The 14,914-nt window shown below is 31.1% G+C and overlaps 1 protein-coding gene across 1 annotated transcript; it reads right to left on the reverse strand.

Annotated features, from left to right (window-relative positions):
* Window positions 1-11,055: 11,055 nt before the first annotated feature.
* On the reverse strand, window positions 11,056-13,329 carry LOC115977882 (ethylene-responsive transcription factor ABR1-like). Its single transcript, XM_031099910.1, has 2 exons — window positions 12,540-13,329; window positions 11,056-11,947 (listed from the first exon to the last, which is right to left on the reverse strand). Exons 1-2 carry the CDS (start codon window positions 13,057-13,059, stop codon window positions 11,148-11,150), a joined length of 1,320 nt encoding a protein of 439 aa, XP_030955770.1. The 5' UTR covers window positions 13,060-13,329; the 3' UTR covers window positions 11,056-11,147.
* Window positions 13,330-14,914: the final 1,585 nt, after the last annotated feature.

Consider the following 14,914-nt stretch of genomic DNA (forward strand, 5'->3'; position numbering starts at 1 on the left):
GAAAATATGATTAAGGAGAAAGAAAATGCTACAATATTAAAGTAGAATAGTGAAAGAATAAGGATAAAATTTATGTAGAATACTTTAAATTATATTTTTTAAGTTTTTTTTTCTTAAAATTTAATCATATGATTACTTAACTAAAAAATACACTTTTGTCACATAAAAAAAAAATGACAAAATCTTAAAAAATGAACTAAGAAATAATAATATGAGTATTAGTGGAGGACTAAAACTATTGTAATTGTTTATAGATAGTAGGTTAGCTAACCTAACAAAAAGGAACTGTCAGACTAAATTTGACTAAAAACTGGTTTATGTGAATGCTCTTTTCCCCAAAAACTTTGGCTGCTTTTGCTTTTCACAATTTTGAGTTTTTGACCGTGCAGTGAGGCATTTGCACTTCAATAATTCCAAGAACAAATTGGCAAATACCGAAAGAAAATATGATTAAGGAGAAAGAAAATGCTACAATATTAAAGTAGAATAGTGAAAGAATAAGGATAAAATTTATGTAAAGTACTTTAAGTGTTGTTTTTTAGATTTTTTTTCTTAAAATTTAATTATATGGTCGCTTAACTAAAAATACACTTTTATCACATAAAAAAATTATATGACAAAATTTTAAAAAATGAATCTAAAAAATAGCAATTACTGTATTTGAGTATCAGTGGAGGACTAAAACTATCGTAATTGTTTATAGATAGTACGTTAGCTAACTTAACAAAAAGGAATTTTTAGACTAAATTTGACTAAAAATTGGTTGATGTGAATGCTCTTTTCCCCAAAAACTTTGGCTGCTTTTGCTTTTCACAATTTTGAGTTTTTGACTGTGCTGTGAGGCATTTGCACTTCAATAATTCCAAGAACAAATTGGCAAATACCGAAATAGGCCCTTCTTCGTTCATAACATCTCATTGTTGAAAATTTTCACTTTTGATGAGAATTAAATTATTGATCCCCACTGTTTTAACTACAATTCTTTCGGCTAAGAGCGTTATAATTTAGTGGTATTACTTGTTTTCTTTTACAAGGAAACTTAAGGGCATATTTGAAACACTAAATGGAGATTAAGTTAGTATAAAAGCTTTTATTTTTTATTTTTAGTATCTATAATAGTAATCTTTATTACTAGGAATAAAAAAGTTGTAATAACTATAAGTTTGATTGTTATACATAGAAAAGTTTACAAAAAATAATACATATGGAGGTTTATATATTTTAAAAATATATTAATTTTAAAATTTGTTACATATATTAAGAAATAGTTAATATAGTAATTTAAAAAATAATAATTTTCCTCAATTTAAAGAATAATTGTTACTAAGAAATAATTATTATATATATTAAAGATGTAATCAAATAATTATTACACATAAATATTTATTTGTTGCTTTAGATTCCTTTTTTTTTTTTTTTTTTAATAACCTGCAAACTTCATTAAATCAAACAGAAGTGCTTAAAATAATGCAATCAGCCATGCAAGCATTCATCTTATTACAAGAAAACTGGCTTTTAAACCTAACAACAATCTTGGCAATAAAATGAGCTGTAGATAATGAACCAAAAAACAATAATAGTAGTGTAAGATAGCCTGAAAAGTGAAAACTAAGCTTAATGGATGTTGACGCAATGAATTGGATTTGGATGTGAAATAGTAGTGTTCGAGAAGACCAACTTGAAATTTGATTTTGGTGTTTTTTTTTTTTTTTTTTTTAATTTTTTTATGAAGGAAAAGACAAGAATTGAGGTGGCAGAGAACTGTAAGAGAATCCAGTTCCTTCCACTATGCTCTTGCTCTTTACCCAAAAAAATGGGTAGATAAGCAACTAATCCGTCCCACCACCATTCCCATTTCCCAACCTCAAAAAACACATTAATTTAATTTATTTAATATATATATATATATATAAAAAATAAAATAAAAAAGCAAGTAGGGAAAACAAATTAGAGCACGTGTCCGTAATTATCGTTATTGTATGAATTGAACATTCAAGAATCAAGTCGTGCTCTTCAAAATTGACACGTCTGTGCCCAATTCCTATCTCCTGATGTGGACGTTTCCGCATTTTCGGCTATTTATTTTTTTCTTCTTTCTCAACACTTTTATATACACACAACCGTTTCCAAAAAAACCCTTTTGACAAAATTTATAATGAGAAATGTTAAGTCTTAGAATACAAATTGAGTCTAAATCATTTATATTTATTATTTAATTTTATATTATGTATCTAATTTATTTTTCTTTTTCTTTTTTAAGAAAAATAACTCCTATATAATACTAAGCTTAAAAAATGATGACTATTTATGTATCATTTTATTATTATTATTGTTGTTGAATATTTTTGTATATAAACACAAATTATAATGTACAGTAAAAATAAATAATTATCGCATATATAAGGATCTCAAATATTGTGAAATTTACTATATATTTTTTTTTTATGGGCATTGTGAAATTTACTAGAACATAGGATTATTGGGTTATTTTTTATTTGATTTGATTTTAATGCATTGCATCATCTGCCAATTACCATGTATGAATGGCGGTGCCTACATGTCGAACGTGGGGTCCACGTTTGGAATGGGTTCTTCGTCAAGTGTGCCACACGTGGGCATGATCTCATTAAGTACTGAATAGATCTTTTCTTTTTCTTTTCTTAAAACACATCCTCCAGAGATCGACAGAATGATGAAAGTGAATAAAACGTGAACTTCAATCTCAAGTAACCCAAAAAAAATACAATTAAATATTTTATTAAAATTTTTGTTATCATTAATATTTTTTAAAGCAATAGGAACAGACGTGAATTTAATAATAATAGTATTAGTGGGTGTTTGGATTAAAATGAAAAATGAAAATTATTTCACTATTTAGTTTATTTCTATTATTATTTATTGGTTCTATTGTACTGTTTGGTATTATATATAAACTTTACTATACTATTTTAACCAATTTTTACCTTTATTTACAATATTTTCAATAATAATTTTTCAATTTCAACAAAATGAGCAGTATCCAAATACGCTCATAGTAATCTGGGTATTGGTATGCAGAAATGGTTGTCGATGCGTTTTTCCAGTAAACTTTTTTTCAAAATAAAATATTGTAGTATTCAGAAAAAAAAAATATATATATTTTAGTTGATGGTTTTGGACTTGATCCAATTGTCTTCATATAGTTGGAACTTATAAAAATATAGGAATATATGCACATGTATTAAGGGCCTCGAGAGGACGCCAATATGAACGGGAAGAGCTCACCTAAAATATAAAGCAATCTGAAAAGTATAGAGCACGTTTTTTGTTTTCAGAAAACGTTTACTTATTTATTACCAAATAGGGAAAATGCATGTTTCACGAAACATAAGGAAAGCTACTAATGAAAGCAAGAAATATTGTGAACCAACAACTATTCACTCCACATTCCGCATATAAATGTTTGTAAAGTGTGGGGTAAGAGTTGGAGTTCAAATTTTCAGTAGAAAACTTCATACACATATACACTTAGATTAGATTAGAGTAAAAATTCTATCTTATATCAAAAAATAAAAAAAGATAATAGGGTAAATTGTAAATTATACCCATGAAGTTTGAGATTGTTTGGATTTTACATTCTAAAGTATTAGAAATTTGGTTTTACACCCTAAAGTTTTGCTCTGTTAGCAATTTGCAGTTCCCGGATAGTTTCTGCCGTTAATTGACACATCACAGTGCTGACATATTTTATTTTTGCCTCATTAGCAGACATGGCAAAACGGGTCAGAATTTTCGGACCCAACCCAATCCTAAGCAAAAATGGGTTGACTCATGACCCAACTTGTATTTTTTGTAAGTCAACCCAACCCGACCCGAGACCCGAACTATTTTTTAAAAAAATTAAGATAATATTGGTTTAATTGTTTGTTGTGAGTTTTAAGAAAACAATTGAGACATTTACATAACTACATGCAAATGAACTGAAAGATGAATGGTTGAGCATTCTGTAATAAGTAAATATTTTTAAATATCAAATAGAAAAGTACATGCCAAGATAATTTAATTACAGTAGAGTTAAAATATAGATTTAAAATTGTAGACATGTGTGAGAAACATTCATAAGTGTGAAAATAGTGAAGCCAAAGTATTAAATTAACATAAATTATGAATGTTTAGATCTATTTTCTAACAATTTATGTCCAAAATAAATAGTTTTTCAAAATAAATTATGATATTTCCTAAAGTATGTGTTATTTAACAATGATATGATATTCATAAAAGAGATCATGTATAAATAAGTAAACAATCAAACTTAAATGTATATTCTCAAATTGAAATAGAGTGCCAACCACAATTGATAATAAATTATAAAATTAATTTTCAAGATTGTAAATTTCTTATATTTTTTTATTCATTGTCAAATGAGTTATCCAATAAGTTATTTGTAATTTTGTTTTATATTTTGTTGATATTGTGTAAAAATAAAACTTGTGTATTTGTTTTACTTATCTTTGTGTTATTTTGTTTTAGTTAGCAATGTTGGGATTTGTATAATTTAAAAATTATTGACTAAGTATTAATAAATTTAACTGAATTCATTCTTGATATAAGTGGTAAATTCAAAGTAATGCATTTTACATTAAGTAATTTGTTGTATGACTTTTCAAAGGGCAAATACATGTTGTTTTATTTATTAAAAAAAAATTCATGTGAAAAATACGGGTCAACCCAACCCGACCCACCCGTTTGCCATGTCTACACATTAGCCCCAAAACTACACTATTTCAATGAAAAATAAACATATACTTGGCATGGTAAAAATGGTGTCGTTTTATCCAATGTTAAAACACAAAACTCAAAGTCTAAAATTACACTGTTTTAGCCTAAGTTCTAAATCCCAAATCAAAACCCCATATAGGCTGCTCCCTCCCAGCTCACAGGGCAAAGACCCATCATGAACCCACATCTCAAAACTATCGGCTCGACTAGATCAATGGCCACAATGAGAACTCTTTCTCTTATCTCTAGCTCTATTTCTCCCTATTTTTGGATTTTGCTTTTTCTTGTCATTGTTGGATTTGGATTTGTTAGGGATTCATAGCTATGATTGGGTTTGCTCTTTCTATCTTTGACAAATTTTTGGGGGGTTTTTTGTGTAAATTATTGGAGTATTTTCTGCCTATGTTTCTTTCCTTTTCTTTTTTCTTTTTCTTTTTATTGTGTGTTAGTTATGGTTAAAATGTGGTAGTAGGGGATTTAGCAAAATATATAAGGGCTTTATTATTGATGACTATAACCATACCATAAACATTGCAATAAAGCGTGTGTCAAGCAATGGAGTTGATGACTTAAGGATCAAGGTTATGTTGCTTTGTTAGCTACGCCACTCGAACCTCATCCCTCTCACCTAATAATGTATCAAGATCAAAGATGATCTTATTCTATGAGTTCATGGTCAACGGGCTGCACTACCTTCACACTGGGTTGAAGCATACTATGACTACCATCCATTGTGATTTGAAGACATGGAACATTCTTGAGTGGCGGGTACCGTCAATTAGTCAAGAGATGAGAAGTTTAGGTTAGAGAGGTTTGGGTTCACTGTTGCTTCATGGGGTTTGATTTGTTCCCTCACTGTTCCTTCCGTGGCTTGTGTTTTATATTTTAGAGTTTGGCCTGAAACGGTGTCGTTTAAGTTAGAGGTTTGTGTTTTAAATTTAGGTCGAAACAACGTAGTTTTGATTGTGTCAACTTTCTCTTGGTCATCACTAAAACGATGTAGTTTTAGGGCTGATTTGGCAAAATAAAACACATTAGCATAATGATGTGTCATTTAACAGTAGAAACTAATCGTGGAGGATGAATTGCTAATGAAACCAAACTTCATGGTGTAAAATCAAATTTTAAAAATTTTGGAGTGTAAAATCCAAAGAACCCAAAACTTTAGGGGTTTAATTTGTAATTTACACAAGATAATAAGTTCTTTGGTTTTTTTTCTTTTTTTTTTCTTTTTTTTTTTTAAATGTAATGGTTGTTTAAGAATGAAGAGTAAACAATGTTGGGTAAAATAGTGAGAGGAAGAAAAAATTGGGATCCTAAATAGGAAATGAACAAAATTATTAAAGCTAGGAGTGTTCAATAACCTGTGTAATGAACAAAAATTGGGATCCTAATGAAACCAAACTTCATGGTGTAAAATCAAATTTTAAAAATTTTGGAGTGTAAAATCCAAAGAACCCAAAACTTTAGGGGTTTAATTTGTAATTTACACAAGATAATAAGTTCTTTGGTTTTTTTTCTTTTTTTTTTCTTTTTTTTTTTTAAATGTAATGGTTGTTTAAGAATGAAGAGTAAACAATGTTGGGTAAAATAGTGAGAGGAAGAAAAAATTGGGATCCTAAATAGGAAATGAACAAAATTATTAAAGCTAGGAGTGTTCAATAACCTGTTTTATTTAATCCAAAAACAAATAGTTGACTTCGAAACTTTACAACTTGTTTGGGAGGAGAGAAAGAAATGAAATGGAAAATAATGAAATGAATAATTTTAGAATATTCTTCACATCCCTTGTTAGGGAGTTTTAATGGAGGTCCTTGTTTGAGATTTTAAGTGGGAGAGAATAAAATTAGTACGATGGAACATTCATTCTTCTCTATTCCCTCAAAACCTCAAATTTTTATTCCCCCTAAAATTGGGAGGAATCGAAGAGAATGATATTAAATTTAATAAATTTTTTTACTAAAACTTTCAAAATACCCCCATATATTCAACAATTTACTTTAAAATAGGGCTCTTATGATAATATTTTCATAAAATGATTTCATTCATTTGCCTCATGTTACTTCCAAATAAGGTTACTTACCTTTCATTCATTTATTTATTTATTTTAAAACATCCAAACAAGACTACTTAATTTCATTCATTTCTTTTTCCCTTTACTTAAATACATTCAATTCCTTTTTATTCCTTTATGATTATTCAACTTTATTCCTTTATGAACTCTCAAATGAAGCCTTTAGTGAATGAGTGTTGAAATTAAGTACTTTATTTTTACGGTTGGTTGGGTGTCGAGTGAGGAAATTTCACACCTGTTTAATCTAACCAGGTCGATACTACATACAAATGCTTAGGTATGGATTGTAACTTAATATTATTGGTAGTTTAGATTTCTTTATCCACTTCTTCTTCTTCTTCTTCTTTTTTGATGTGTACTAAAACCTCATCAACTCGTCTCTCTATCTCCATTTTTTTTTTTTTTTTTACAAGATAGAAATTCTACTCTAGCCTAATTTAAGTGTACATGTTTGTGAAGCTCTCTCCTAGAGACTTGAATCTTGGTCCTTACTCTCCCACATCCTACAAGCATTTATATTTTGTGGAGTGACCGTCGCACCAAGGGTGTGCGGTGGTTCTATCTCCATTTTTCTGTTAAGTGAATTATCATTCTTTTCTCATCTCTCTCTTAATGTTGATTTGTTAATTTTTCTCTCTTTAACAATTTCATCAAAGTTTATTGATTTGTCGAGTTGCTATGAGGCCTTGCCATGAGACAAGATTAAAATTTGATCTAGTTAATATATATATATATATATATATTTTAACGTTTTCTTTTTTTAATTGTGGTGGGTAATGGGAGTTTGAAGATTGAAACTTCAGTTTAAAGTCTTACAAGTTTTGTGATGATTTTGTAATGGGCATTCGATAATTTGGTTGTGTGGGTGGGTTGGTGGGGAATTTTGGTGGCAATGTACATTGGATAACTTGACTGGCACCCATCCACCAATATGAAGGTTACATGTGGAGGGAGGGATCGGTGAGGAGAGAATGGCGTGAAAGTTTGTTGTTGTGAAGATAAACAACTTAGGAAAACTCCTTGAGTAGTTTTTTTTTTTTTTTTTTTTTTTTATACAAGATAGAAATTTTACTCTAACTTAATTTAAGTGTATATGTGTGTGAAGCTTTCTCCTAGAAACTTAAACCTCCCTCCTGGAAACTTGAACCTCGGCCCTTGCCTCCCACACCCCACAAGTACTTAATACTTATTGAATAATTAATATAACTTATAAAGACACACTTAACCCAAAAGGTCTAAACCCAATGGGTATGAGGCTATGAGCTCAACTATATTATATTAACCACTAATTCTTCTCATCATTATTCAATGCAAGATTTTACTTACACATTTATATCCAACAATCTCCATCTCATATGTGAGTCACTGCCCTTTTGTGAGCTTCGACTAAATCCTACTAGCTCCCAGCCTATTGGTGAAAAATGAACATTATGTTTATTTCATGGGTGAGAATTGGAAGGTTCGGGTTAATGAGATTATGGAGGAGATGATATTCTGTGTCTGTTTGGGAATAAGTTATTTAGCTTTTTGTTGAAAACTTTTTGCCGAAATGTATTAAAGTATATTTGTACCTTGAAATTTTTTGAAAAAGTGAGAAAAAAAGAAGAAGAAGAAGTAAGGTTTTAAAAAATTATACATAAAAACTAAAAACTAAGTTTATAAGCTGATGCCAAACTCACCTTTATATCACCAAGGTATACAATACAAGGTTGTCGATTCCGTACCGTACCGGCCGGTACGGCCGGAATATACCGTACCGGCTAGCAATTTGGTACGCTCAACCCCCTGTTTTGTACCGGAAAAAATACCAGCCGTACTGGCCAATTTCGGGCAATACTGGCCGGTACAGAAAAAAGTTTTTTATTTTTATTTATTTTTATTTTTAAGTTTTGTAATTTTTGAATTTTTGTTAGGACAGAATGGTAATTTATTTGCATTAACTTATTAGTATTATTTGTTTTCTTAGTATGCAATGGTAACTTTTAAGCTTTCTATTTTATTTTTTTATTTTTTTCCCTTTTAATTGATACTAAAGTCTAAAACCATGAATAATTAGTTCTGAATTAAGAAAATGTTTTATGGTAAACTTTTATATTTATTATAATATATATATACACAGACACATACATACATACATACATACATATATATATATATATTTATATATTTATATTTATTTATTTATAAATATAAAAAATAACGGTAAACCCGAAACGGTACGCCGATATTGACTGGTATCCGAAATATATCGTACCAGTGGCCAAACCGGTACGGCCTCCGGTATGGTATTGACATCCTTGATACAATATCCCACTCATTCTGCTACTCACGCTCACGTGAGTAGAATGTTGTATATCTCGTAGTCCAAAATAAAAGTTCTCCATGTAGGATGCAATGGTGATGGGAACACTTGAACCATTTGTTCCTATTAAATTAAATTTGTTTACATGGTAGTTAGAACAACTGTTAAGTAAAGGAATGACCCTTTTTTTTTTTTTTTTGCTAGGTAATTGTTTATGTAAGTGCAGGGGCTCGAACCCCTGAGCTGAAGGTCACTAAGGAGACCGGGTACCACTTGGGCCAACAGGCCCGGTGGTAAGGAGTGGCCCTCTTGTAACAAATTTGATGTCCAAATCTATAAATATATAAATGTCAAAGATGTTAGTCCTATTTACAAAAAAAGAAAAAGAAAAAGAAAAGGAAAAAAAAGGATGTTAGTCCTTTTCTCCTGTAATTCGGTAATTCCTCTTCTCTTTTTGGTCAGAGTTTAGAAACATCAAAGTTGTTATAGAAACTATGGTGTTGTTTGTTACGTAAGTTTAAATATATATATATATTTTTAAATAATATTATATGTATTTTTATACTTTTTTTTTTTACCTATTTGTACTTTTTAGAAAACTAAAAACTGTTCTATAAACCGGCAGACTTTTAATAACAAAAGTTCAAATCCCGATTAGGTAGGGATTTTGGATTTTTTTAAGGAATCGGTTAACGTGTATCCTTAGCATGAAAAAGTTTTATTAAAAATTGAAAAAATTGTTAAAACTTTTTTAATTTTTAATAAAGTTATTTCAAAATTGATTTACTCACATGTGTACTTAAGACAAACATTAATAAAATCTTTTATTAAATCTCTCCATGTAGAAGCCACTTCGTCTTTCCCTTTTACCAAAAAAAAAAAAAAAAAGAAGTCACTTCGTCACATGGAAAATGTTGGGTTTAAGTCTACTCAAAGCCCCTGATGGGACATATCAAGAATCTAACTATGAAGCCGAAACACACACACATCCCCTGTTCCGCTGGCCCATTCTCTGTTCACTCTTACCAATATTTTAACTCTTAGAAAGATTAACACAAGGAAGACATCTTTGTCAGTGCACTAATGACAGTAGCTTATTGTCCATAAGATAAGATAATCATGTTCACCATTAAAAAAAATCAATAATAAAGTACATTTCTTTAATAAATCTGTGGCTGTAAAATAGATCCTAGACACACAGCTCTCGGACAAAACTGTTGGTTTCTAAATTTTTCGATCGATGATTAAGAGAAACATAAACATCAAATCCTTTTTGACAGTGAACTCTGCCTAAAATTCTAAATGCTTCTTTGTCCTTTTTCCCTCTAACACTATCTATATGCATATATATATATATATATATATTTATTTATTTATAGGTAATGTTTGGATAACCGTTCCGTTTGCTAGTTTGTACGTTTTGCGCTTTCCTCTCTTCTCTTATTTTCTATTTTTTTTTTTTTTTTTTTTTGGTTTTCACGCGTTTCGGGAATGTAGTTACTGTTTATGTACTGTTTTATAAACAGTAACTGTAAATATTGACTTTTTTACTGTAAATAATATATCCCTACACTGTTCATGAACCCACAAATTCTATTTTTTAGTAACTTTTTCATTAAAAATGGGTCCCATGATATTATTTATATATTTAAAATTTATTTTACTACAGTATTTTCAGTTTTCAGTTTTATCAAAATAAGTTCTATCCAAATATACCCATATATTCTTTTTCATTGTCAGTAAACCTAAGAACACAATTAATTTTACATAATTTTACCATAATAGTAGCAATGAATAATAATAAATTTATATGAAGGTGATTAAAAAATTGTGCTCGAGAACCTCACTTGCAACAACAATGGTAACAAAAAAAAAGAAAAAAAAAAAAAAAGAAGAAAAAGAAAAGAAAAGCATCCTAAAACATGTAAGGACATTAAAATACATCAGCTAAGAACAAGAAAATAATACTAATTATTTTTTAAAATTTAATATATAAAAAAAAAGTGATCAAGTTTAACTGGATGAACTATGATAGTGACTAGAATCTGACCACGACGGCGGAGTTGGAGGCAAATCGGAACCGCCGACACCACTATTTAGATTCTGATTTGTGGGTGGTCGAAAATAGCCCGATTGCTGATGAGAAAACAGAGGAAATGAAGCAGAGGATGAAGAACCAGAGGGTGCATACGAAGAAGAAGTTAAAGAAGACGATGATGGCAATACAGATGATTGAAGAGAAGCCGAAGCAGCCAACTGCGAATTATAGAGCATATGTTCCAATAAACTTGAGGGTTGTTGTCCATGTTGAAAGTCCCCAGAGCTTTGGAGAAACTGGGAGTACTGCAAGTAGTCGTTAACAGAGGAGCCCTGGTAAGCTTGAGGTTGAACCTGGAAGAACTGTTGCTGGAATGACAGTGGTAATGTCATTGGAAGCAAATGGGTTGTTGGTGAATCAGAAATGGATATTGGGTTCGATGGTGTAGAGTAATTTTGCTGGAGAGGCTGTGGTGGTAGCCTGACATTTTCTGGGAAATTAAGCTTGGCTCTGTTACCTCTGAATCTCAAGGCGGCTTCGTCGTAGGCTCTAGCGGCGGCCTCCGCTGTGTCGAATGTGCCGAGCCAGACTCTGGCGGCCTTGTGGGGATCGCGTATCTCGGCTGCCCACTTGCCCCATGGCCTCTGCCTTACTCCTCTGTATCTTCTCCTTCTTTCGCCGGTTTCTTCGACATTTTCGCTTATTGGCGTTTCAGGAGCTGTGGTGGTAGTGGTGGTGGTTGCAACAATATTTGTATTTGTAGCTTCTTCTTTTACTGTAAAGAATGATATATACAATACATATATTACACAGACATTTCATGGATGTAGAACAAAATCAATGTTGTGATGTCAAGTTATAATCTGTTCTTAACAACATGGATTGGCGTTGGCCATGTAATTAAGTGGGAGTTTCAATTCTAAATTAAACTGTTTGTTGCGCTCATTCTAATTTTCTAGAGGTTGATAGTCAGGTGATAATACCATTCAAAAAACATCATGCAATAATCAATACTCTTACACTCTTATTTTAATTACATAATTAATAATTTTGTAATATCTCTATTCATAAATTTATAGGAATAATTTAGGGGAAGAAAGAAGAAGCAAACAGAATATCAAGTAGTTAATGGAGAAAATAAACTAATATTCTTTTAGATTATTGAATTTATTTCATGAAAGAATTTGAGATGAATGAAACGGTAAACCCGTGTGGTATATTCAACAATAATAACAATAAAACCTTAATCCTAATTTTCTGTTGTTGTTGTTGTCTAGATTGTTGTGTTGTACGGTATATTACCAAAGAGAGAAATGAATGACTGAATGAAATCTAATTAAATCAGTTTTGTTTTGTTATAAACTAACCAGTTGCACCAGATGTGGAGTCTCCTTGTGATAATCTGAAATCAGCAGAAGGCCCTCTATAACCTCTAGGAATAGACTCAATCAACTGAGAAACGCCTTCTTCTTCTTCTTCACGCCCCCTCTTTTGGCCACTCCACGAAGCAGAAGCAATAGCAGGTGCAGAACTAGAAGAGTAAGCTGACAAAGGTGGAGAAGGAGAAGCAGAATAAACCGCTCCTCCATAACTTGAACCATACCCCCGTGAGTCACCCCCACTCTGTCCTGATACAACATGCCTAAGAGCTGAAACCATAGCTGTCATCTCTGTCGCTCTGCTCAAATCCGAAAACATTGGCTGTGTTACCATTGCATTTACACCAATACTATGATGATAATTTATTGGATTTGGCTGGTCCAATATTTGTTGTGTTTGTGATGATAATTCTGATGGTTCTTCTTGGCCATATCTCTCCGATTCATCACCATCTTGAGCCGGAACCCTGGCTGAGCCTCTCTGGTTCGCCACCTTTAGCAAGCACATGTAACTTCCAACCGAAGAAGAAGTATATTGAGATTGACCCGGATTGTGTGCTTTGACAATTTGTGGAAAATAAACACCCTTATGGTTTTTAAGGTTATGATTACAAAGGCGACAGCAGCAATATAAGGTGATGGGGAATTCAAACTTGAACAGCCGCCATTAAAATAGTCTTACTGTGTTGTGAGACACACACACCCGCTCCACCATGCACGCCGCCTTATGGTTATTATTTTTGCTTGATAAAAGGTTTTGGATTTTGTTTTGTTTTTATTTATTTATTTATTTTTTGTGTGGCCCTTCCCCACCTTTAAGAGATGCAGTGATGCCAAATTGATTAGAAATGGCGACTAGGATACTATGGTATGTATGTTCACACTTGAGTTTGACTGATTTCCATTTATATAAATGGACCTAATCTGGAGCTTCATAAAGAATTGTCGGTTTCTGTTCTTTTGGGAAAGAAATAGAGAGAATAAGGAGGTGTTCATGTTTGAATTGAGTTCTCTATACCGACATAAAGTAAATTATGGGTTGGTTAATTCTTCACGGATGAGGATTAATCTAATTATTAGTCCATTATTAGGAAATGGGCTCGGGTAAAAGTAACAATCATCAAGTTGGCACCCAAATCAATAGGTTTTTGTTTTCCCCCTTTTTTTTTTTTTTCCTTTGAGGGGCTGAGGACGTTGTCATTGTCAAATTGTCAATGTTTATACTTAGCCATAAAATAAATATAAAAATAAAGCAGAGTCAGACTTTGATTCACTCGAGTTATTTGGGTCTACTATTCTGTTCTACACTTTTCCTAATGGGCTCTTATATATTATGGGACCTACAATCTTTAAACTTGCATTCTTATAATTAAAATCATTATACTAATCAAAGTTTATGAACAATTCCGATTGAATCTTTAAAAGTTTTGAATAGACTTTTATAATTAGCAAAAAATAATTAAAAAAAAAAACAGATGAGACTTTCATGCTTGACGCCACGCAATTACATTTCCTACGCTAAGTTTTAGAAGCGTAATTACACCAAGAAACCTTTTTGGGTTTTTTTTTTAAATAAAAAAAAATCTTATTACTTCAATGCTTCACGAAATGCAAAAGAACCTAATACAATTAGGTCATTGATAAAGATGGAGGAAAATTTAATCCCTTAGCCAAAAAAAAGATACAACAATATTTATCAATAATGTCAACTTATGTTAGAAGAACTTTTAGCTAAGGTCAAATTCTGGGATAAAACTCTAATATGCATTGCACATTGTAAATGAGTAAATGGCATCCCTTATCCTAATATATATATTGAATTGATTTGTACGGTCAAAGCACGTCTCTTTTTTTAGATTTCTGACATGCGTCATGTGCACGGCTTAGGAATATTATACCCAAATTAATACTATTAAACTCATGGAATAACATCTTCTTCTTTTTTTTTTCCTTTTCAAATTTATATATATATATATATATATAGATTTATTTGGTCTTCAATTCCTTTTCATGAATCCTTGAATTGAAGGCACGTCATAAAAAGCAAGGTAAACTAAGTACTGGGCATGGCATCCACGTAATTTTGTTGTTAACCTAAAACCGACTGATGAGTTTGGCAGAACTAACTTTATGATGAAGATGATGATGATGACCCAAGTTGAATAGAACCTAGACAAATTTGTTTGTTCATTTTTCGGTGAGGTTTGTCGTATTAAAAAAAATATTTATATTTATAAAAAGCTTGATGTGGAAGTGTCTGATTTGGGACGACCCTATTTGCGTTGCTAAGACGATAGGGACACAAAGAGAGAAAGAGAGAGAGCGAGGAACTTTTCATGTAATTCTCAACTTGGACCCTTTTT

Source organism: Quercus lobata, chromosome 2 (genome assembly GCF_001633185.2).
Source record: "Quercus lobata isolate SW786 chromosome 2, ValleyOak3.0 Primary Assembly, whole genome shotgun sequence".
Classification (NCBI taxonomy): domain Eukaryota; kingdom Viridiplantae; phylum Streptophyta; class Magnoliopsida; order Fagales; family Fagaceae; genus Quercus; species Quercus lobata.